The 22,071-nt window shown below is 44.5% G+C and overlaps 2 protein-coding genes across 2 annotated transcripts in view; one reads left to right on the top strand and one right to left on the bottom strand.

The window, feature by feature from the left end:
* Positions 1 to 288: 288 nt before the first annotated feature.
* LOC143511047 (uncharacterized) lies at positions 289 to 3,316 on the top strand. The gene is made up of 5 exons (XM_077001064.1): positions 289 to 337; positions 566 to 692; positions 835 to 862; positions 1,158 to 1,291; positions 1,370 to 3,316. Exons 2-5 carry the CDS (start codon positions 654 to 656, stop codon positions 1,598 to 1,600), a joined length of 432 nt encoding a protein of 143 aa, XP_076857179.1. The 5' UTR covers positions 289 to 337; positions 566 to 653; the 3' UTR covers positions 1,601 to 3,316.
* The window catches only part of celsr2 (cadherin, EGF LAG seven-pass G-type receptor 2), a 60,368-nt gene continuing 40,582 nt past the window's right edge, over positions 2,286 to 22,071 (bottom strand). The window contains exons 6-34 of the mRNA XM_077001053.1: positions 20,920 to 21,077; positions 20,307 to 20,470; positions 19,795 to 19,920; positions 18,340 to 18,506; positions 17,557 to 17,748; positions 17,187 to 17,300; positions 16,826 to 17,000; positions 16,494 to 16,635; positions 16,211 to 16,331; positions 15,045 to 15,228; positions 14,727 to 14,828; positions 14,033 to 14,127; positions 13,439 to 13,648; positions 13,056 to 13,239; positions 12,607 to 12,925; positions 12,308 to 12,475; positions 10,768 to 10,894; positions 10,422 to 10,622; positions 9,579 to 9,753; positions 9,307 to 9,419; positions 9,138 to 9,220; positions 8,563 to 8,689; positions 8,124 to 8,231; positions 6,585 to 6,715; positions 6,309 to 6,385; positions 5,928 to 6,089; positions 5,573 to 5,764; positions 5,217 to 5,430; positions 2,286 to 4,837 (exon numbers count right to left, since the gene is read on the bottom strand). Of these exons, the coding sequence (XP_076857168.1) occupies positions 4,831 to 4,837; positions 5,217 to 5,430; positions 5,573 to 5,764; positions 5,928 to 6,089; positions 6,309 to 6,385; positions 6,585 to 6,715; positions 8,124 to 8,231; positions 8,563 to 8,689; positions 9,138 to 9,220; positions 9,307 to 9,419; positions 9,579 to 9,753; positions 10,422 to 10,622; positions 10,768 to 10,894; positions 12,308 to 12,475; positions 12,607 to 12,925; positions 13,056 to 13,239; positions 13,439 to 13,648; positions 14,033 to 14,127; positions 14,727 to 14,828; positions 15,045 to 15,228; positions 16,211 to 16,331; positions 16,494 to 16,635; positions 16,826 to 17,000; positions 17,187 to 17,300; positions 17,557 to 17,748; positions 18,340 to 18,506; positions 19,795 to 19,920; positions 20,307 to 20,470; positions 20,920 to 21,077 (4,338 nt within the window). The 3' untranslated portion in view covers positions 2,286 to 4,830. The remainder of the gene's footprint in view (positions 4,838 to 5,216; positions 5,431 to 5,572; positions 5,765 to 5,927; positions 6,090 to 6,308; positions 6,386 to 6,584; positions 6,716 to 8,123; positions 8,232 to 8,562; positions 8,690 to 9,137; positions 9,221 to 9,306; positions 9,420 to 9,578; positions 9,754 to 10,421; positions 10,623 to 10,767; positions 10,895 to 12,307; positions 12,476 to 12,606; positions 12,926 to 13,055; positions 13,240 to 13,438; positions 13,649 to 14,032; positions 14,128 to 14,726; positions 14,829 to 15,044; positions 15,229 to 16,210; positions 16,332 to 16,493; positions 16,636 to 16,825; positions 17,001 to 17,186; positions 17,301 to 17,556; positions 17,749 to 18,339; positions 18,507 to 19,794; positions 19,921 to 20,306; positions 20,471 to 20,919; positions 21,078 to 22,071) is intronic.

Raw genomic sequence — 22,071 nt, 5'->3', positions numbered from 1 at the left:
TGGTGAGCTGGTAAAACGGGGTGAACTGGGCAGAGGTTTGTGGGCTTTCCTCAGTGTGACTAATGGCTTTGCCTTCTTAAAGTAGACAAAAAGGTGAACACATGGATGTGCAGAATCCTGACTGCTCAGAAGGCATTTGTCTGTTGTGGGAACCACAGCAATAAGGAACTGAAGGACTTCCTTATAAAACACCAATATCCCTGCAGACACAGCTGAGCCGTTGTGATGTAATAATTAACCTGCTTCTAGAACTGATGTCACTGCAGATGGCAGTGGATTATTTTAAATGTAGCACTTTCCCAAAACAAGTAAATAAGTCGTTTTCATTGCGAGCAAGGTAAGAAAAAAACACTCCAAGACTACAGGAAGATCATTTGAGTGTAGGGTAGTGTTTGACATAGATGAGTCATTTGTGTTGCGCGTGTTTGAGGTAGATGAGGGTCATTTCAGTACACCTTCAAATTAGAGACAGGTCAAAGATGACGTATTTGTCACCTATACAGTTCGCATAGACTAATGGAACAGCTTGGTGGTGTGTGTGAGTTTGTGTTTATCTGCATGTCAGCAGTCTACCCAACTTGGACAAAAACTACTATCAGTTTGACAAGGAAGACGAAGGCTTCCTGAGTGTGCCTGTTGAACTGTAACCTCTTATGGAGTGTCTGACTGAGGAAGATGAGCCAGAAAATCAGGTGGTTAAGCTCCTGGTGATGGGTAGAATGGGACGGGACTGTAATAGTGTTCACACCTCAATTAAACAGCAGACAACGCGTATATTATTGAAATATGAAGTTAACAGTCATAATGTGATTTGGGATGTGTGTTTGTCTTTAGGAAACAGAAGAGACGCAGGGGAGCCCGAGTAAGTCTCTTCCTGCTATTTCAACAATGATGTTCCACCGTACTCAGTCCTGACTGTTAACTACACAAGGCCAATTCAGGTTTTCCTGTAAATGCTAATCAGTCACAGGCATCAAGCCACCATCATGCACTTTCATTATGCCAGTTTCAGAAATACCCATTACCAACCTGTCATGGGACAATTACTCAGCGGTTGAAGTATCTACATTCTAGAAGTGCAAGTCGAGCACTCGTTTTCAGTGTGCAGTGCAGTGTGCAGTGCAGTGCAGTGTGCAGTGCTGTGTGCTCCTCCACAGCTGTTGGGATCAAGAGGACTCTTGCCCTCACCAGATACCTGAGCAAATGGAGATTAGCCCACAGCAGCCGTCTGTGCCAGAACCCCGCCTACCAACAGCTGTTTCAGCACCACAAACTGGATCTCAAGACCAGTGTAAGCCCCCCACCTGGGCGCACGTGTGTGTCGTCATGCTTGTGTGTGTATATGTATATTTACTCCTGTCGATCTCAGGTTCCATTGGCCCTGCTGTGTATGAATGAGAAGGAGATCCTGCAGATCCTGATGAACACTGAGAAAGGTGAACCAGAACATAAACACCACACTGTTCTAAACAATCACACTGTTCTAAACTACCACACTGGTCCAAACTACCACACTGTTCTAAACTATCACACTGGTCCAAACTACCACACTGGTCCAAACTATCACACTGGTCCAAACTACCACACTGTTCTAAACTAAGACATGAGCACTCATCCCATCTGTACTATATTTGAGACTTGAGCACTCATCCCATCTGTACTTTTTACGAGACGTGAGTACTCATCCCATCTGTACTGTTTTACGAGACGCAAGTTTTCATCCCATCTGTATTGTTTACGAGACGCTAGTACTCATCGCATCTGTATTGTTTACGAGACGCTAGTACTCATCCCATCTGTACTGTTTACGAGATGTGAGCACTCATCCCATCTGTACTGTTTACGAGCCGTGAGCACTCATCCCATCTGTACTGAGGCTGTGCAGGTGACAGAGGTGTCAATTCCAGGTTCAGAAAGTAAAAGTCCTCACCAGGATTTTGCTCAAGCTTGCTAGATTTTCAAATTAGTGCAATCCAGGTAAAATTAGTGGAATCAACACAATCCAGGAAGCCTGAGCAAAATCCTGGTGAGGACTTTTACTTTCTGAACCTGGAATTGACACCTCTGCTGTTTTCCAAGACGCGAGTACTCATCCCATCTGTACTATGTTTTACGAGACGTGAGTACTCATCCCATCTGTACTATGTTTTACGAGACGTGAGTACTCATCCCCTCTGTACTATGTTTGAGACATGAGTACTCATCCCATCCGGAAATGTAAGAGGCAAATAGGCAAACAAAAGCAAAGACTTCAAATACTTCAAAAACAGACTTTACTCCAGTTTGGCAAGATCATTTACAAAGTGTTTCCACACAGACAAATACAGCCATGTCTGATCCACTCTGTTCAGCCAGTGCTACCTTGTTGTGTTGGTCCAGCAGATGGCGCAAATGTAAATCTTAGCTAACAGTGTAGTATATACCCAAAAGACCTGGTGGTATGAGTAACCCAAACCTTCCCACCCTTCTTTTTCCATTAAACATGTGTGATAGGTAATCAAACTCTTAGAGGAAGTACTGAGACTGAATCATTTACCCTGTGCTTTAAACACCTCTGGCATTCAAGTCAATAATGAAGAACATGTTTGCTCAGAAGTGCCTTTCTCACACAGCTGGACAAAACAGTTATGCAACTTTATACTTGTTCTTCTATTTTAAAAACATGATGTACAAAATCTCTTTTAAATTCAACTAGACCTTGATAACTTTATAATGGAAAGACCCTGATTAGAGATCTTCCATTTGCTTTTGGTGTGTGGCTTAATAATCAGAGCATGGTGTTTATTGCTTTACATTTTAAACAGCTTAAGCCTGTTCTGATTCTCTGGAATGAAATTTGTGCAACAAACAAAATAAAAGCCCCTAGTGATGTATGCCTGATCTGGAAAAGAATTCTCAAAAAACAAGGAAAAGGACATTGCTTTATGTTACATGTAAACAGACTTAAACTATATTCCCACATTTAGTGCTTCCAAATCCACATACTATATACTACATACTTATCCCTATTGTGTGAGTACTGTATGTGCTGTTAGTACATAAGCAAATAGAATGAGCAATTTTAACTGCCGACTCAATATATAAGCAATCAATATTTAATGAAATACCTGAGAGATAACCCATAAATACTGCAATTTGGATATCTAAATTATTTTTGACATACTATGTATTATGGGAGCATGTGGTTTACTATGGTAGTATGCAGTTTAGAATAGTTGTATGTGGTTTATTATGGCATTTGGTTCACTATAGTGATATATAGCTTTGGATGCAACCATTATTAAAATGGAAAGACATCGCAGTGAACATTTTACTGCCCCCTACAGGGCAAAAGCATGTAGTACCTCTACCAAAACAGAACAGTATCATTATGGACTGTATCCACACTTCTGAATAAAACTCAGATCACCCAGAATTAAACAGCAAATATGTCAACAAACACAAAACTTTATCAGTATCTCTATCTCTCACTCTCTCTCACACACACACTTAAATGTTAGCTGGAGAATTACAGAGTATTTCTTCCCTTGGGTCAGGCCTGTACAATTTAAAATCCTTATTTAATGCACAGTTTATTTTAATCCACACATCTGTAACATTTACAAAAACAGCATCCTTCATTTCTAATATCTAAAATACAAAATGTTGTTTTGAGTAGAAGTGATAAAAGGCAAATCCTTCTGACAAATTTTTAAAATCTGTTTTTACAAAATTTCCATATAAAATTCTCACAAAACAATGTAGTGTTTTGTAGTTTGTGTCTTCTATTCCTCTTTACAAGGTATTACAAAGAAGGCAGAACAGTAGAGAAGGCATCATAACTCCACAGGAAAGTGTGTGTGTGTGTGTGTGTGTGTGTGTGTGTGTGTGTGTGTGTGTGTGTGGTGTCTGCCTGTCTGTATGTACGTATATATAGAATGGCGGTATTCCCTGTGTGTGTGTACAAATAGAATGGCAGTATTTCCTGTGTGTGTGTGTATATGTACATATAGAATGGCAGCATTCCCCAAACATGTTCAGCATTAAGGGAGTCAGAATATGGAGCATGATGAGAATATGGAGCATGATGAGAATATGGAGCATGATGAGAATATGGAGCATGATGAGAATATGGAGCATGATGAGAATATGGAGCATGATGAACATTCCGTTACTTCCAGTTTGATCCAAGGCAGTCTTATCTCAATAGTATGATCTCAGTAGTTTGATCTCAGTAGTCTGATTCCAGTAGTCTGATCTCAGGCAGTGTGCAGCAGCTTTCTTGCCCTCATTAAGACTCCTGCACTCTCTGCCCTGTTGCCTGTTTTGTGTGCTCTTCTCTTCTTCGTCTCCTGCTCTGTGGCCCCAGCAGGTCTGTGACGCTCTCCAGTGGAAAACCTGACACCTGATCTGAGGTCAGTGCATTGGATCCTCTGTGATTAGCAGTATTTTTGTTTTTATATTTATGAAGGAACTTTCCCTGATATTTTCAAAACCAGCACACAGGACTGAGACACTTCTGGGAAACTTTATAAAAATAAAAAAAAGTAAGAAAATGTAACTCATGTTGGAGCAAAATCACTGCTGGACAGTGAAAATGGTTTAAAAAAGTGCATCAAGAATGTAAACAAACATAAAGTAGAGCTTGTGTGGTCAGTGCAACTCCAGCAGTACAATGTGTGACTTTTGGCAACGACAAAATAATGTGTCACGACACAAATAAGTAAAAGACACAGAATGTTCTAGAACGTTCAGAGCCTCCATTTCCTTCCGCAGTTCGGCTCCGCCCCCATCACTGCGTCTGAGGCTGTGGGTGTGGCTTCAGGGTTACTGACAGATCTGAATGCAATTCTAGGACCTGCAAAGACACATCCACTCAGATGGCAGTTTGGTGGGAATTGCTGAAGATGAGTGGGTAAAGTATGATTGACAGGAAAGAAGGATGAGAAAAGTACTTAGACATGATTAGGATGAAGGGCACATAATCGCATCTAAGATGAAGGGTGTGAATTATTGGTCATTATGGATAACACACAAATCAATGTAGGAGAATCGGTGATATTTGATGACGGAAGAAATGAGAGCTGACCACAATTCGTGTGACCCCTCAATCTACTCTAATGAAGCTGGTTAGACTCACAAAGTGACGAGAGAGCCTATCTAGTTTCTATATGCAATTTAACAGACTCAGTTCTGGTTAAAAGTTTAGCAGTGTACAGCACTAAGACATCACTCACTCAGATCCTGAGGAGTCATCGTGCAGCGGTCCCGCCGTACTGCTCATGGCCAGGCCGTTCATCTGCTCCTTAGTGGCTCCACCCCGCTGGGACTCACTGGAGGAGGAGCCTCTGGAGGAGGCGGGGCCTGGGGCATTGGCAGAAAGCTGGTTGTGGATACGATTGAGTCCATTTCTCTCAGCAATTGGCGAGAGTGGCTTCTTCTTCAGAATGCCTGTGTGAGAACACGAACACACACACACACACACACACACACACACACACACACACACACACACACGTGCACACTTAGACTTGGCAGCTCATTGTTTGTACATACATAACTGTTATTCTGTTAGTGCCCAACCGTGTCTCACCTTTATGTGGGTGTGTGACTGGGTTGTGTTGACTGGGTAGTAGCAGTAGTGTGATCTCTTTCCCATAATCCTCTGCTCTTTCCCTGCCAAGCTCCAGATTTTCTGCCCTCAGCCTTGCCCCGCCCCCTCCTGCCCCATCGTTGTCAACTGACTTAAATTCACCTGGCCAGTAGGGGGCACTCACAGTTGTCGCTGTGTGGCAGCAACAGAAAAACAAGACAAATCTCAGTATTAAATAAACACACTGGACATCATGGATGAGCCTGAGTGAAATGTATGTGGTTTTATCCTGAGCTCTTTTGGTTGTGTCTGAGTGCAGCTGTGTGTGTGTGTGTGTGTGTGTGTGAGATCTTACCCTGGGCTTTCATGGCTGCGTTTGCTGCTAGATTCTCCCAGCATTCCTCCTGTGGGTACTGCTCCTCCTCATCCTCACTGTCTGAAGAATGTGTCGACGCATACGAACCACTCTGATCATCCTCCATCTCTGACAGATCACTGTCTGAGTCAGAGTCATGGTCTACAAACACACACACAAACACACAGATACACATGCACAAACACAAAGACGTTACTCAGGTGATGCTGTATGCACACAGACACACACAGGCATCACTCAGGTGATGCTGTATGCACACAGACACACACAGGTGATGGTGTACGCACACAGACACACACAGGCATCACACATGTGATGATGTACACTGACTGCTGTGTGAGCAGCGTGAGTGGTTCTCACCATCAGCGTGTGGTTCCGCTTCATGGTAGCTGGGGTCGTCCAGGGCGACAGGACTGTTATCCAGACCTTCATCCTCTCTGAAAAACAACATCAGCTTACAAGCTTAACTCAAACTCAATAAATACAAGCGGATAAGACCCAACCCAAACGCTTCAAAAACATCCAATATCACAACCCTCAACCTTCACCACTGAGGTGTGGAGAATATAAGTGTCTGATTGTGTGTGTGTGTGTGTGTGTGTGTGTGTGTGTGTGTGTGTGTGTGTGTACACTTACCTGAGCACGAATGGCATGTAACTCTGTTGGCTTTTCCCACTGTGCAGTGTGCCATTTAGGGAGACACTGGACTCAGCATAGGGCAGATGGTACAGGCCCCTGTCACCATGACGTCCACTGCTTGTGTACGACTGTTGGGAAAGGGGATGGAGACAGACAAAAACAGCGTTCTGCAAAAGTATTCAAGCCACCCAGAGGGAATTAGACATGTATAAAACATGAACCAGACATGACTGGATTACAAATGACACTCTGGTTTGATTTTGTGCTGCATCATATTTTAAATGAATTCATTTAAAATAATACTGGTTTTAGGAAAGAAAACATTCCGTCACTAAACATTCTGAAAAAGCTGTAGTTGCAAAAGAATTCAACCCTGTGTGCTGTGGAAAAGCATGTGGTTAGTGAGTGGAGTGGTAGAGACACTGCAGTCACACCCAAGGAGCTGCACAGTGCCTAACTGATTCTGGAGTGAAAGTGCACCAGTCAACGTTATCAAGAGCTCTGCACAGAATTGCCCCTTAGAGGGTGCTAGATCTGGAGTTTGGCCCAGCAAAAATGAGACGGAAATGGAGGCTTGTGTCCAAAACTGAAAATGATCTGAGACACAAACACCTCCTGCTTCTCAGTAAGCGCCATCCCAGCAGTGTGCTGTTGGTGCTTGTTTAAATCCAGGTGAGAATCTGGCATGCCGATTGCTGCTCACAAGCATCGTCCAACTTGACGTTCAACAACGGTTGAAAGACTCTTCCACCCCGCAAGAGTTCTGGTCTGAATACTTATCTGTTCAGTACTTTTTTGTTATTTAAATAAAATCTACTGAGGAATAAATAAGTTTGACCTTAAGTTTGTAGTAAAAATACTTTCTGTACGTAATTTGTTGAGCGAGCGGGGGGGGGGGGGGGGGGGGGGGAGTGTGTGTGTGTGTGTGTGTGTGTGTGTGTGTGTGTGTGTGTGTTACTAACAGGTTTAGATGTGATGGGGTGTGTGTGTGTGTTACTAACAGGTTTAGATGTGATGGGGTGTGAGTGTGTGTGTGTGTGTGTGTTACTAACAGGTTTAGATGTGATGGGGTGTGAGTGTGTGTGTGTGTGTTACTAACAGGTTTAGATGTGATGGGGTGTGAGTGTGTGTGTGTGTGTGTGTTACTAACAGGTTTAGATGTGATGGAGTGTGTGTGTGTGTTACTAACAGGTTTAGATGTGATGGGGTGTGAGTGTGTGTGTGTGTGTGTGTGTGTGTGTGTGTGTGTTACTAACAGGTTTAGATGTGATGGGGTGTGAGTGTGTGTGTGTTACTAACAGGTTTAGATGTGATGGGGTGTGAGTGTGTGTGTGTGTGTGTGTTACTAACAGGTTTAGATGTGATGGGGTGTGAGTGTGTGTGTGTGTTACTAACAGGTTTAGATGTGATGGGGTGTGAGTGTGTGTGTGTGTGTCTGTGTGTTACTAACAGGTTTAGATGTGATGGGGTGTGAGTGTGTGTGTGTTACTAACAGGTTTAGATGTGATGGGGTGTGAGTGTGTGTGTGTTACTAACAGGTTTAGATGTGATGGGGTGTTCTGGACGGTGTTTGCTGCAGCAGTAGCGGATGGCTCTCCTGGCTTCTTTATTCAACACAATACGAAATAGGAAGATGAATGGACCCTGGGAAACACACACGCACACACACACGCACAAACACACACGCACACATGCACACACACATGCACGCACACGCACGCACACACCAGGTATCAGATAAAGTAAAAGCTATTTAAATGGCTGTAAATAAAACCAAGCGATTATATATTTAAGTTATTATAAATGTCTGAATAAGCTTGAGTCAGGAAGGGCAGAGGGCGGGGCAGATGGAAGAAGGCGGTGCAATGGGTGGGGTAGAGGGCAGAGGGTGGGGCAGATGGAAGAAGGCGGTGCAATGGGTGGGGTAGAGGGCAGAGGGTGGGGCAGATGGCAGGGCAATGGGTGTGGTAGATACCTGCAGGCAGTTGAAGGCAGCAAACAGGTAGTGGAAATAAATCACATCACTGTTTACAGACAGCAGAGCTAACAGACATGTCACCGTTACCAAGAGCAACACACCACACGCTGTCCGCAAGTCGTACCTATGTGCACATACACACACACACATATTAATAAGCTTTCTGTGATTACGTGTATGTGTATTAAACAGTGTGTGTGTATTATTATAGTGTGTGTATTACACAGTGTGTATCCCATAGTTTGTGTGTATTATATAGTGTGTGTATTACACAGTGTGTGTATATCACACAGTGTATCACTGTGTGTGTGTGTTACACAGTGCATGTATCACTGTGTGTGTGTTACACAGTGCATGTATCACTGTGTGTGTGTTACACAGTGCATGTATCACTGTGTGTGTTACACAGTGCATGTATCACTGTGTGTGTATTACACAGTGCATGTATCACAGTGTGTGTGTATTACACAGTGTGTATGTATTATATAGTGTGTGTATTACACAGTGCATGTATCACAGTGTGTGCATTACACAGTGTGTATGTATTCTATAGTGTGTATTACATAACTCACACTGGTAGGTCTTTCTTCTCGTAGCTGTGAGATCTTGGAAAACAAGAGGCTCTGGAGGCCAGTATGTACAGGAACAGATTCATCTGAGAATGACAACACACACACATGTACACACATACACAAAACAAAAGGAATGAGGTAATATGACAGGAAGTGAGGTAGCACTCACAGCCACGACGAGTGCGATTGGTCCAGCCATGCTCCAGATGAGCGAGTCATACAGGGAGAGCCAGCAGAAATCAGGGTTCCCATAACCCTCGGGGTCCAACCCCACTGCCAGTCCTACAACACAGCAACAAATGAGATGACAACAAACAACACAGCAATGGCATTAATGATAACACGACAAACATCATAAACCATGAAACAAAGGCTCAAGGAGGTTTTGGAAACATTTTGTAAGTGTGTAACAGGATCTGAGTGTGTGTATGTAAACCTCACCAGTGATGATGGCCGGCACGCCCCAGCCCACCAGGCAGTAGAAGCGCATGGGACCTGAGTTGACATCACGAAGCTCACTGAGCATACGGTAGACATGCAGGCCCTCCAGGAAGAGCCAGGAGAACACACACATGTAGCTGAAGTGCATCAGGATGGCCACGATGGTACACACAAACTAGAGAGAAAGAGAGGGAGAGGTCATCACAGCACTGTCCATCAGCCCAGTTTAAAAAACAGCCAACGAATTACATGCAGCAAGAACAGCTATCTAGAACTCTGGGAGAACCAAACGTAGAACCAAGCTAGAATGATTCTGTGCAATAAAAACTGCAGACTGAAGCTGCATCTCCTGACCATCAGAGACCCATAGCAGAGACGGTTCCTGACCAAGTACCGGCTCAGTGACCATAGCCTGGCTACAAAGACAGGTATAAACGACACTGGCTTCCCAGAGAGCAGCGAGTGTGTGGTGAGTGTGTAGTGAGTGGTGAGTGTGGTGTGTGTGTGTGTGGTGGGGACCGAGCTGCACTTCCTGCGAGAGGCACTTCCTGAGAGAGGCCCAGAATATATCAGCGTTTCACCACCTGACAGACAGTGGCTAACACCCACCATCACTGTTCAATTAAACAGTAACAGTAAAATTGGCTTAATTTTCCAACATGTAATAAAAATGGCATTGTGCTCTCACTCCTGGGGTGTACACAGCTCACGCAGCACATCTGAGGTGAGGCAGGAGTGTACCAACACCCCTAACCTCCACAGAGGAGGAGTGGAGAAGAGACAGAGGAGGAGAGAGGAGAAGAGACAGAGGAGGAGAGAGGAGAAGAGATGAGATTGGCCTACCGGGTTTTCCGTCTGGTTGATGCCGAAGATGAAGAGGAGCTCTGCGACAAAAAGTGCGAAGGCTCCATTGGTGACGATGCTGGTCTTGTTGCTGTGCATGGATCTTAGACATGTGAGGAAGACCATGGTAATGAAGATGAAGACCAGGGTCACTCCAACTGTACTCCAAGTGACCAGTTTTATTGGCAAGATCTCGCCGTTCTGAGAGAGCAGATACACACATGTGAGCGTGTGTGTGAACATAAAAACTGTCAAAAAATGTTATCCATGTGTGAAAGCTTGCAACAATGAGCCTGTTCTGAAGTCTGAAATGCACGTGTGTGTGTGTGTGTGCCTGTACATTCACCTCTCTGTGTGAGATGTCCATCAGAACAGCGAAGCAGGTCATGTGGTAACACTGGCAGCTGATGTGTGTGCTGTTTCTAAACACCACTTCACAGCCCTTGGAGGACCAGGCTCCAGGCCCACCCGAACTGCAATCATCATCATCATCATCAGCATCATTATCATTTTCATTTAAAGGCATTTTCAAAGGACGCAAGGGTACATCCAATCACAACTGCATGTGCACAACCACAAATACAACGCAACCCAACTCTCTCTCTCTCTCTCACACACACACACAAATACAGTCCCCGCTTAACGACGGGTTTAGAGACTGAAAAGTCCATCGTAAAGCAGTTTTCGTCGTTAAGTGTGACCCTAGATTTAGATACGCTTTGATCATAAATACAGTATAGAAAAAACTAACAATGTTCTCGTGCGTACAGCGTGAGAAAGAGCGATCGCGTTGCCGAGATGGGCTGCAGTGGAGGCTGCGCTGCCTCAGCTTATCGTACACAACACTCCACTACACTCCACAACACTCCACAACATTCCACAATACTCCACTGTGCTACCACTGCTCCTCCGCGTACCGTGCTAAATTTTTTAAAAGTCAGTCGTTAACCAGACCCGTCGTTAAGCGGGGACTCAGATAAGCATCGTTACAGATATAGCAACGTCAGTATCCAAGAAATCCAGGCCAATAGCTTGATATATTTATGTGATGCCTTTATCTACAGTTCTCCCACTTAAAAAGATGAGAGAGGCCGGTAATTGACATCATAGGTAGACCTCAACTATGAGAGACAAAATGTGAAAAATAAGTATTTGGTCAATAACAAAAGTTCATCTCAATACTTTGTTGTATATCCTCTGTTGGCAATGACAGAGGTCAAACGTTTTCTGAAAGTCTTCACAAGGTTGGCACACACTGTTGCTGGTATGTTGGCCCATTCCTCCATGCAGATCTCCTCTAGAGCAGTGATGTTTTGGGGCTGTCGGCGGGCAACACTTTTAACTCCCTCCAAATGACATAGTGGAGTTTGGAGTGTGACTGTTTGAGGTTGTGGGCAGGTGTCTTTTATACTGTTAACGACTTCAAACATGTGCCATTAATACAGGTAATGAGTGGGGGAAAGAGGAGCCTCTTAAAAAAGAAGTTACAGGTCTGTGACAGCCAGAAATCTTGCTTGTTTGTAGGTGACCAAATACTTATTTTCCACCATTATTTGCAAATAAATTCAGACAAAATGATTTTCTCATTTTTTTTTCACATTTTGTCTCTCACAGTTGAGGTCTACCTATGATGTCAATTACAGGCCTCTCTCATCTTTTTAAGTGGGAGAACTTAAAAAAAAAAGGCACAATTGGTGACTGACTAAATACTTATTTTCCCCACTGTAAATCCACTACCAATATCATGTTCACACTAAGGTTCACATAATACAGTTCTGTTTGTGTTTACATTTGCCAGGATGAAGACCAGCAACCGTGTGTCTTGCAAAGCTGCAGTTTGTCAAACTCAGCTGAACTTCATTGCCAATGTGTGTGTGTGTACTCACACGATGGAGTGATTCCAGAACACACAGATGGGTTTAGACCGCTCCTCACTGGTGACGAGGCGGAACTGCACTGTGATTGGTTTATCCAGCGCATGCTGCAATAGTTCTTCATTGTCATGCACCGTAATGCTGACCACTGGAGTGTTGATGACAGGACGCTTAGGAACCCTGAACACACACACACACACACACACACACACACACACACACACACCATGAGAGGATGAAAGTGGCCAGTGACATCAGCAGACAGCATTTCACAACACCCCCGGTGTGTGTGTGTGTGTGTATATACGTACCTGAGGCTCCTCTTGTCCGTGTCGTATCTCGCAGGGAGTAGTGTAGCTAGGCTGTGGAAGATGATGACACTGGCAATGGCGTTCTGCTCTTGCTCTTCAGGATGCCGCCTCTTTCGACTGGTTGACTGGTTCCTAGCAACCTCTGTGACTGGCTCAACATGCTGTCGGTGACCTCTGACTTCGGCAGCGGGGATGAAGACAGAATCAGGCAGAGTTACGGCTGTCTCGAGGTCGAGCGGGCGGGGCCCACGCAGGGACTGGTAACGAGGAAGTTTGGCGCCGGCAAAGTTCATCTTGTCTAAGCGATCGATGGAGATGACTGTGGAGAGCACAAGCAAACCATCACGCTCAGTGCACCACATCAACCACGCTGGACATCACCACGCTGGACACGCCCAGTACACCACATCCCAGCATGAGTGTGAGAAAAGGTGTGAATGTGTTTTCACCTATGTTGGGTGTGACGATGGTGAAAGGATTCAGGTACGTCTTCCTCATGTTCTGGGCGAGAGTCTGTGTGTAGTCTTCAAAGTGGCGGAGAAGAGAGGCTGTCCCTCCCTCCACCTGCTGGATCAGGTCCCAGTGAGCACGCACTTCAGCCGACAGGATCTCACTGGTCACACGCATCAGGTGCTACACACACACACACACACACACACACACACACACACACACACACACACACACACACACACACACACACACACACACAACGTTTCTGGAGGAGGTTTTCAGAAAGCTCAAGCATATACTGGAACATAACGACTATGATCAGATCAGATAACGACTATAATCGGTGTTCGTGTTTTTGTGTGTGTGTGTGTCTCCGTACCTCATTGAAGTGGACGTCCTGAGTGGCAGCCAGGCCAAAGCCCTGCTGGTTGTTTTCGTACTGTAGCAGGGCTTCCAGGAGGTGGTAGGCGATGCGCACGTCACTGCCGTAGTACGAGTGTGTGTGCAGCGTAGCGTTATACAGCCTAACCGCCATCTGCTGCACCTTACTGGAGTCCAGCACAGACCAGTTACGTGCCACCTGCTCAGACTGGGGTGGCATAGAGAGAGACGGACAGAGAGAGTGCAAGATAGCAGGAGACAGACAGACAGACAGACAGACACCAAGAAAGACGGACAGAAAGAGGGAGACGGTGAGACAGCAGCATGTACATAGTCCCACATCTGCACACATCAGCTGATTTACTGACAGCTCTGCTTCTGTGTGAACGGAGAGTTCAGCTGCTCTAGCAGGAGACAACACGAACCCTTACGCCACCCACTGTCAACAGCAACTGCAGCTACAACGGCAAATACAACAGCAACTACAGCTACAACTACACCAGCAGAGTTAGTTCTGACTGACAGGACAGCTAGTGGGAATCTAGTGTGTGTGTATGTGTGTGTGTGTGTGTGTGTGTGTGTGTGTGCTCACCAGTGGTTTGAGCTTAGAGAAGGTGAGAGAGGTGCAGTTGAAGAGATTTGGGGGCAGCCAGCCTTTATGCTCATCACAGTGTCTTATTGCAGTGCCTGAGAGAGAGAGAGAGAGAGAGAGAGAGAGAGAGAGAGAGAGAGAGGGAGAGAGAGAGAGAGAGAGAGAGAGAAAGCGAGAGAGGGAGGGAGGGAGAGAGGGAGGGAGGGAGAGAGAGAAAGAGGGAGAGAGAGATCATCATTATTAATGCAAATTATTATTCATACAAATGCATAATTATTATACAAATGTATCATTATTCTTAACACAACTGCATTATTATCTATACAATGTACCATATATAAAAATGCATAATTATTATCAACATCACAGTGTGTGTGAGGTCTGAGATTGCTATGGTGCTTAGTGTGGCAGAAATTATTGATTAGATCATGTTTAGTTATTATAAGAGATCATTATGAACTTTATGATTTAGTACATGTCATTCTGATTAAGCAGGACTACAATAATGAAGTAGTGTGTTTCAGTGTAATCATGTACTTAGGTTTAGTTCATATTATGCATGTGTGCCCCCCTTGCCCCCCCTTGTCTTGTGTCTGTCTTTGTCCTATTTATATATTTATATTTTTGTAATAAATTAATCATTTGTCAACGTCTGAGTCCTCATCCATTTTCAGAAAATTTCCACGACACTTACCCACAGAGCCTTTAGGGCATGGCACGGCAGCTGGGAGGCTGAACTTAGTCCTGGGCCACCAGATCCCTGCCTCAATGGCCTGGGGACAACTGTCATAGATCACTGAAGAGAAGAGGAGGACAGAGAGAGGGAGAGAGGGAAGAGAGGGGGGAGAGAGAGAGGGGAAGAGGGAGAGAAGGCAGATAAATAGAAAATGAGAATAGAGCAGAAATGTTTAATTACAGTTGATGAAAGCCTTATTTAGAGTTAATACATTTATTGTTACAGTTAAAGAGGTTAGCAACACCACAGAATGATGGATGTTTCTGGGGGTGTTACCTTCACAGCCATTCGGTGAGACCTCAGCAAAGGGGTTATCACAGCGGTCACATTGCCGACCTATGACCCCTGGTTTACACTGGCACTGGCCACTCTGACGGTCACATGCGCGGGAGAAGGAACCCACGGAATAACACTCACACAGCAAACACACCTCACTGCCCACCGGCCTGTAGTGGTTGTCCTACACACACACACACACACACCCAAAACACATAAATATACAAACACTCAGATCAGATCCAGCACGGTGCCACCAGCCTTACACCATAACTGAGCAAAAAACACAGGAGGCTTGAATGGACAAGCACACACACACACACACACACACACACAACACACACACACACACACACACACACACACACACACACACACACAGTCTACTTACTAATGTTATCTCTAAGATAACGTAACTTAGGTCAAATGTTAAGATAGACCTAGTGTGTCCTGTCTAGATCACAGAGAACATTCCAAATCGAATCACACATAAAAATGTCATCAAATTAACCTGGACCATGGGTGACAGTTTGTGTCATCATGTTTAATAAGAAAAGAGTCTTCTCTTGTTGTTGAAATGTGCCATATTTGTCAATTGTGATTTTTCACTGCAATTGAAAGTTGTCCTCCGTATTTACTGGGCAGCCCAGTTGGGGTTGTGTGTCTTGCTCAATGGCACCTCAGTCATGGCCACATGGGAATCGAACCCACGACCCTTCAAATTAATGTAATATTGACAAAAACAACATAAAAATCAAGGTAAAATTTATATACTGTAGCTCTTTTTACAAGACATGTTGTCACAAAGCAGCTTTACAATCGTATGGGTCCAGATCCCTAATGAGCAAGCCAGAGGCGACAGTGGCAAGGAAAAACTATGATGGTGGGGATTAGGAAGAAACCTCAGGAGGACCAAGACTCAAAAGGGAACCCATCCTCCATTGGGCAGCCTGCTAGCACAATTTCGTATTTATAGTTCAAATGTAGTTATAGTTATAGTTCTAATTCCAGGCCGAGTAGACACAGTCCCTTCAATACAGATGTTGAGCCTCAGGTAGGAGTTGGCATCAGCATGTCAAATACAGGCATTAACACACTCCGAAGTGTCATTGGCCGGGTTTGCTGACATAGCTGACTGTGTGTGTGTGTGTGTGTGTGTGTGTTACCTTGCAGTGACACTCCCCACTGGTCTTGTTGCAGTCTGAATCAAAGCCTTTATCAGTTGGACAGTTACAGGGGCCACAGGTTTTATGACCCCACCAACCCCGTGGGCAAGGCAGGTCAGTCCTGAACACACACACACACACACACACACACACACACACACACACACACACACACACACACACACAGAGTATACAATTGGTGTTCAAACAAGGCTAGACACATTTATCACAAAAAATAAATAACTAAATGGTTTTAACTAATAGTTTAAATAAAATCTCTCACTTTTTCTCACAGTAGCGTCCAAAGTAATTACTGCGACAGCTGCACTCATAGCCATGTGCAGAGCTTGGCTTCCTGTTGCAAACTGATTGATGCTCGCAGGGGTTCAAAGTGCATGCGTCAGTGCAGTTGTTGCCATAGTAACCTGACACATAATACCAGGGAGAACATTTTAAAGGACTGGTGTCATCCCTATCACCAAAACATTACTCCAGTTACTGAGCAGACACAGAACATCCAACTTATTCTTTAAAAAATGCTTCTTTTAATCTAATCTTCAGTATCAAGTTCCATTTAAGACAGAACAAAAGCTAGAACAATGAAAGCACACACACCTGGATGGCAGGAGCAGGTGTATCTGTCCCAGCGGCTGGTGCAGGAGCTGTGGGTGGGGCAGGGGTTGGAGGAACACGGGTCAGGCAGCCGGCAGCCATCTGCCACATTCTGTCTGTGAGCCTCAGACACACTCAGAGAGACCGAACCCACGGAGGACTCCCCTACACGTAGACCCTGAAGAGATGTGCGCACGCGCGCACACACACACACACACACACACACACACACACACACACACACACACACACACACACATCTTACTCCTCTCATTCAGTGACTCTGCATTCACTCCCATGTGCATGTGTATGTACAGTGTGTGTGTGAGTGTGTGTGTGTGTGTGTGTGTATGTGTGTTCTTACCTGTATACACCCGTGGAATCCATTCAACACGTAGTTGTTGCCAGTAGCAACGCCGCCAACACTCAGAGTCTCCAGCTTCACTCCCTTTAGTTTACCGTCTACCTCCATAGAGGACTACACACACACACACACACTAATTTATGTACATCGTTATACACATGCACACATGTACAGGACCACATACAGTAAGGTTTTCCCTAATTACTGGTGTTTGCTTGACTTTAGTTTTGTTTATCCTCTCAACTCACCTCACCATACTCATCAACTCACCTCACATCCAGGAGCATCATTAGTGCTATACTGGTCCCATTTACACATGCTGGTGCAGCAGGTGCACTGATGCGCTCAACAGTACTAGGGTGGTGCTCACCGTGTAGAGGCCATGATCCACACTCAGTGCTGCCCAGAGCTGAAGGCCAGTCACACCAGCTCCCCCTGGTGGCCAGGTCAGGTCCAACTGCAGGTGATGCCACTCTCCGTCATCAACAGATGCCTCCTCCACTCGAGACACAGCAGAGTCTCCACCATGGTGAAGCAACATCACTATGCTACCTTCTCGCACCTGAGGGGGGTTTGCATGGTGTGGAGAGAAAGATTTTAGTACTAGAACAACAATTCTAGCATAAAAAACAAAACTAATCTGTAGCTCATTAACCAGAACTACAAATGCATCCTCTACTGTAGAGACTGTTCTGCCCACCTGCCCAAATGATTTTCTGCTTTAATGAACGCTGCAGAGTATTATGATAAATACTCTGTCTAGAGTTGCCCTTGACGCTGGTGCCTTTGGTTGCTCATTAGGGGTCTAGACCTGAATGTTATTAAAGCTGGTTTGTAGAAATGCTTTTGTAAGAAACAGATACACAGTATTAATAATTGAACTGTGGTGAAGGCTGAACCCAAGACCTCCACCAGAGGGCGCTCCGATCCCCTTAACCATAAGTGGCACTGAGACATCAACCTGAACACATGTGAACCAATACTAGCAGGAACAATGAACAACAGCACTATTCCACTGTTGGAAGAGACGTGTGTGTGTGTGTGTGTGTGTGTGTGTGTGTGTGTGTGTGTGTGTGTGTGTGTGTGTGTGTGTGTGTGTGTGTGTGTGTGTGTGTGTGTGTGTGTGTGTGTGTGTGTGTGTGTGTGTGTATACCTCTACAGTGAAATTATGGTGTTGGCTAGTCGTCATGTGGAGGATAGTGGAACTTCGTTGGCGTGTGCGAAACATCAGCTCCAGGTGCCAGGGAACTGTTACCACAACAGCCATGTTACTCCATAACAAAAGGCTGTTACCTTGGAAACGTTGAGGGCTGGGCATCACTGCAAGAGATCAGACAGAAATAGAGTGTCAGTCGAACAGAGAGGACAAACTTCTATTGTTGCCAGGAGACAGTTGCTGGGTGATACTGCTGCTGTATTCTGCCTTAAAGCACTTGAGTTGCCTTAGAACCTCTGCAGCTGAACACTGACCCTCACACAGTACACACGCTACACACAGTACATACAGCACATAAAATACACACAGTACACAGCACAAAGTACACACAGTACATAGTACACACAGTAGTAATACTTATAATAATCTTTATTTGTATAGCACCTTTCATACTTACTTGCAATTCAGTGCTTTACAGAATAATGATGTATGCATACACATACATCATAATGATGGATGCAGTACACAGCACACATCACACAGCATACATACGTATGTAGTACGTACACAGCACACAGTACAGGAAGTTCCCCCCACGCTATTCACCAAATGTCTCTTCACATACATGCAGAGCATCCCATAATAATCAGCAGGGAACAACATCAATAATGCAGTACAGCAGGATCAAACATGCTGAGCTGAGATCTCTCTCTTTTACACACACACACAAACACACACACACACACACACACACACTGATCCTGGGGGTCTGTAGGGATGTTCTCTTCAGTGTGTTAAAGCTATAGAAGAAGGTTCCCACAGTCTGTTGGGCTTAGCTGACCACTCCAGTTCTGCTATTGACCTCACACAGAACGTACAACATTCCACCCTGGTCCAACCCCCCCACCTAGTCTACACCCCCCTGACCTGGTCCAAAACCCCCACCTGATCCACACTCCCTGACCTGGTCCAAAACCCCCACCTGATCCACACTCCCTGACCTGGTCCATGAACTGGTTTAGCTGTTTTCTGGTTTTGGCATTACGGAAATGCAGAAAACAGGAGAGTTTCTAAGTTTCCCTCCTGATATTCCCTTCTGTAACATGCACATACACACACACTTCTATTTAACACTGTGTATACTGATATCACATTACAGCACACACACACACACACACACCATGCACGCACATACAGAGCTAACACAGGCATGTTAATGTAATGTTCCACATGTTCTAACACCTCAGGACATAGCTTTTTATTACAGAACCACATGCTTTCATTACAACACACACACACACACACACACACACACACACACACACACACACACACACACACACACACACACACACACACACACACACACACACACACACACACACACACACACACACACACACATTATAGCAGTCCCACAGAACCCAGCAGGACTGGGCTGGGGTCTCTCACCTTTCTCACATGTTCTCCCTCCAAACCCTAGGGGGCAGTCACACCTGAAGGAGCCCCAGAGATTCACACAGGTTCCGCTGTTCATGCAGGAGTTATTAGTGCAGAACTGCCTCTTTGCTGAGCACCCTGTGAAAAGAGTAGGGCATTTGTTGTAGTGCACACACGCACATGCAAAAACACAAATATACACACACAAACACACATACACTATACCAACAGTTATGGCACATCTACGGTAGTCAGCAGGGTAAACATCAAATCCCGGTTAGGCTTAAATTTAAGGTTGGTTAGGCTTATGTTTACTTAATTTAGTGTCACTAGTACATAAATAGTAAACTGGTACACCCCAAACACATATGACTTTTTAAAATTAGAGACGCTGTCACAATTAAGGTATGAAAGTGAAATGTGTGTGTGTTCATGTCTGCATGTGGCTGTGTGTGTGTGTGTTCATGTCTGCATGTGGCTGTGTGTGTGTTCATGTGAGAGCATCTGCACGCTAGCACCCCCACCTGGCAGGGTGCCATTATTGGCGATGTAGGCAGCCATATCGATAGATCTGCTGTCAATGCGCAGGTCTTTCATGCAGCCCACAAAGTGGCGGTTCTGAACAGGAAAGTCCTCCGGCAGGTGCGGCACACCCCCCAGCAGCAAAGGACCGGTCAGATCCAGAGACCTGAGCAGGGCACAAGATTCAATTCAGTTCCTCTAGTTTTTTGTTTGTGTAGTTATAGACATTGACACAACAGCCCAACAGCCTCAAATTCCCCAACTACTTGGTGTTCCCCTTCTGTAACAGCATATTTGTATGTGTATTTTGGCTTTATATTTTCCAAAGACTTGTAATTCCACTAAACCACATGTGATGATGGAACAGGGGGCATGTGAGGTGAGAGTAACAGAGCTGAGAGTAACAGAGGCATTACAGAGCCGTTACAGAGCCAAGAGTAACAAGCTGAGAGTAACAAAGCTGTTGCTTTCTCTGCCAAAATCCCAAGGCTTTAGTGAAATCAAATGCTGAAGAGAAAAAGAACAAACATGCTGCAATAACGTCAGCCATCTTCAATGGATAGAGTGTGTGATATAGTGTGATTGGTAAGAGTGTGTGTGATAGAGTGTCCTTACTTCTTGGACCCTGATTGGCTGCCCTGAGCAGAGCACGAGTAGTTGCTGATCACATGACCAAATCGGAGGGCCACTGATGTATCACAATTATCCACTGTCACCACGACGACCTTATGATCTGATGGCCCCTGGGGAAGGCCTGCCTGGTTCAGAATTGGCTGGACAGAGACAGAGACAGAGACAGAGACAGAAAGAGAGACAGAGAGAGAGAGAGAGAGAGAGAGAGAGAGAGAGAGAGAGAGAGAGAGAGAGAGAAAGTATTGTATTTGTTTATTTATTTATTCCATAACAATTTTGCAGTGTTTAGAGCTGTGAGTTCAACTGTTATCTGTTCAGTGGTATTAGTATTGTAAGTGTTCAGGCATTGGCAATACAAATGAAGGAATATTTGTCATGCCAATAAAGCACCTTGAATTGAAATTGAGAGACAGAGAGGCAGAGAGAGAGGGAGAGACACAGAGGGAGAGAGAGATGAGGATTAGATTCAGTACGTATGTCCATATCTCTGATTACCGTGGATATGGGGGTAGGAGCGTGAATAAATCAGTCAGGGAAGTGTATAATCAGCTCTGATTATAGCATGTCAGCAGTACACACACACGCACACACACTCTCTCTCTCTGTCTCTCTCTACACCACTGCACTGTGGTCTGCTTCAGCTTTTCCAGTCAAACAGTTCTGCTTCTAAAATATTCTATTATTTCTATATACTCTATTCTGTTATATATTATTATTCTGTTCTATTCCATATTATTATTATTTCTATATTCTCTATTTTATTATATATTCTTCTTCTATTGTTTCTATATACTCGATTCTATTCTAAATTATTCATATTTTTATATTCTATTAGTATTATTTTATTTTATTGTATTCTATTATATTTTGTTTTATATTCTATTCTTTTCATTCTATTCAAAATTATTATAATTATTCTATTATATTATTACTATTATATTCTATTATCTAGATCTAGATGGATCTACGATGGCAGCAACCCACGAACAGCAGGCAAATATAACTCAAAGAATAGAGGTACATCCACACAGAGAGCTGCCAGATCTAGCAGAAATCCTCTGATGAGAACTAAAGACTCAAGACTCCATCAGACTGACATCAAACTGCTGCTCATGTATTTAATCTCTACACTGG

This window comes from Brachyhypopomus gauderio, chromosome 1, assembly GCF_052324685.1.
Source record: "Brachyhypopomus gauderio isolate BG-103 chromosome 1, BGAUD_0.2, whole genome shotgun sequence".
In the NCBI taxonomy this organism is placed as follows: domain Eukaryota; kingdom Metazoa; phylum Chordata; class Actinopteri; order Gymnotiformes; family Hypopomidae; genus Brachyhypopomus; species Brachyhypopomus gauderio.
Note: the sequence above shows the minus strand (reverse complement) of the source record. Positions and strands in the feature narration are given on the sequence as shown.

What these genes read in the sequence shown, in the direction of transcription:
- LOC143511047 (XM_077001064.1), top strand. Translation starts at nt 654, where the DNA reads ATGGAGTGTCTGACTGAGGAAGATGAGCCAGAAAATCAG. An exon ending in AGAGACGCAGGGGAGCCCGA is followed by an intron (nt 863 to 1,157) that starts GTAAGTCTCTTC and finishes GCTCCTCCACAG; the next exon opens with CTGTTGGGATCAAGAGGACT. An exon ending in AACTGGATCTCAAGACCAGT is followed by an intron (nt 1,292 to 1,369) that starts GTAAGCCCCCCA and finishes TGTCGATCTCAG; the next exon opens with GTTCCATTGGCCCTGCTGTG.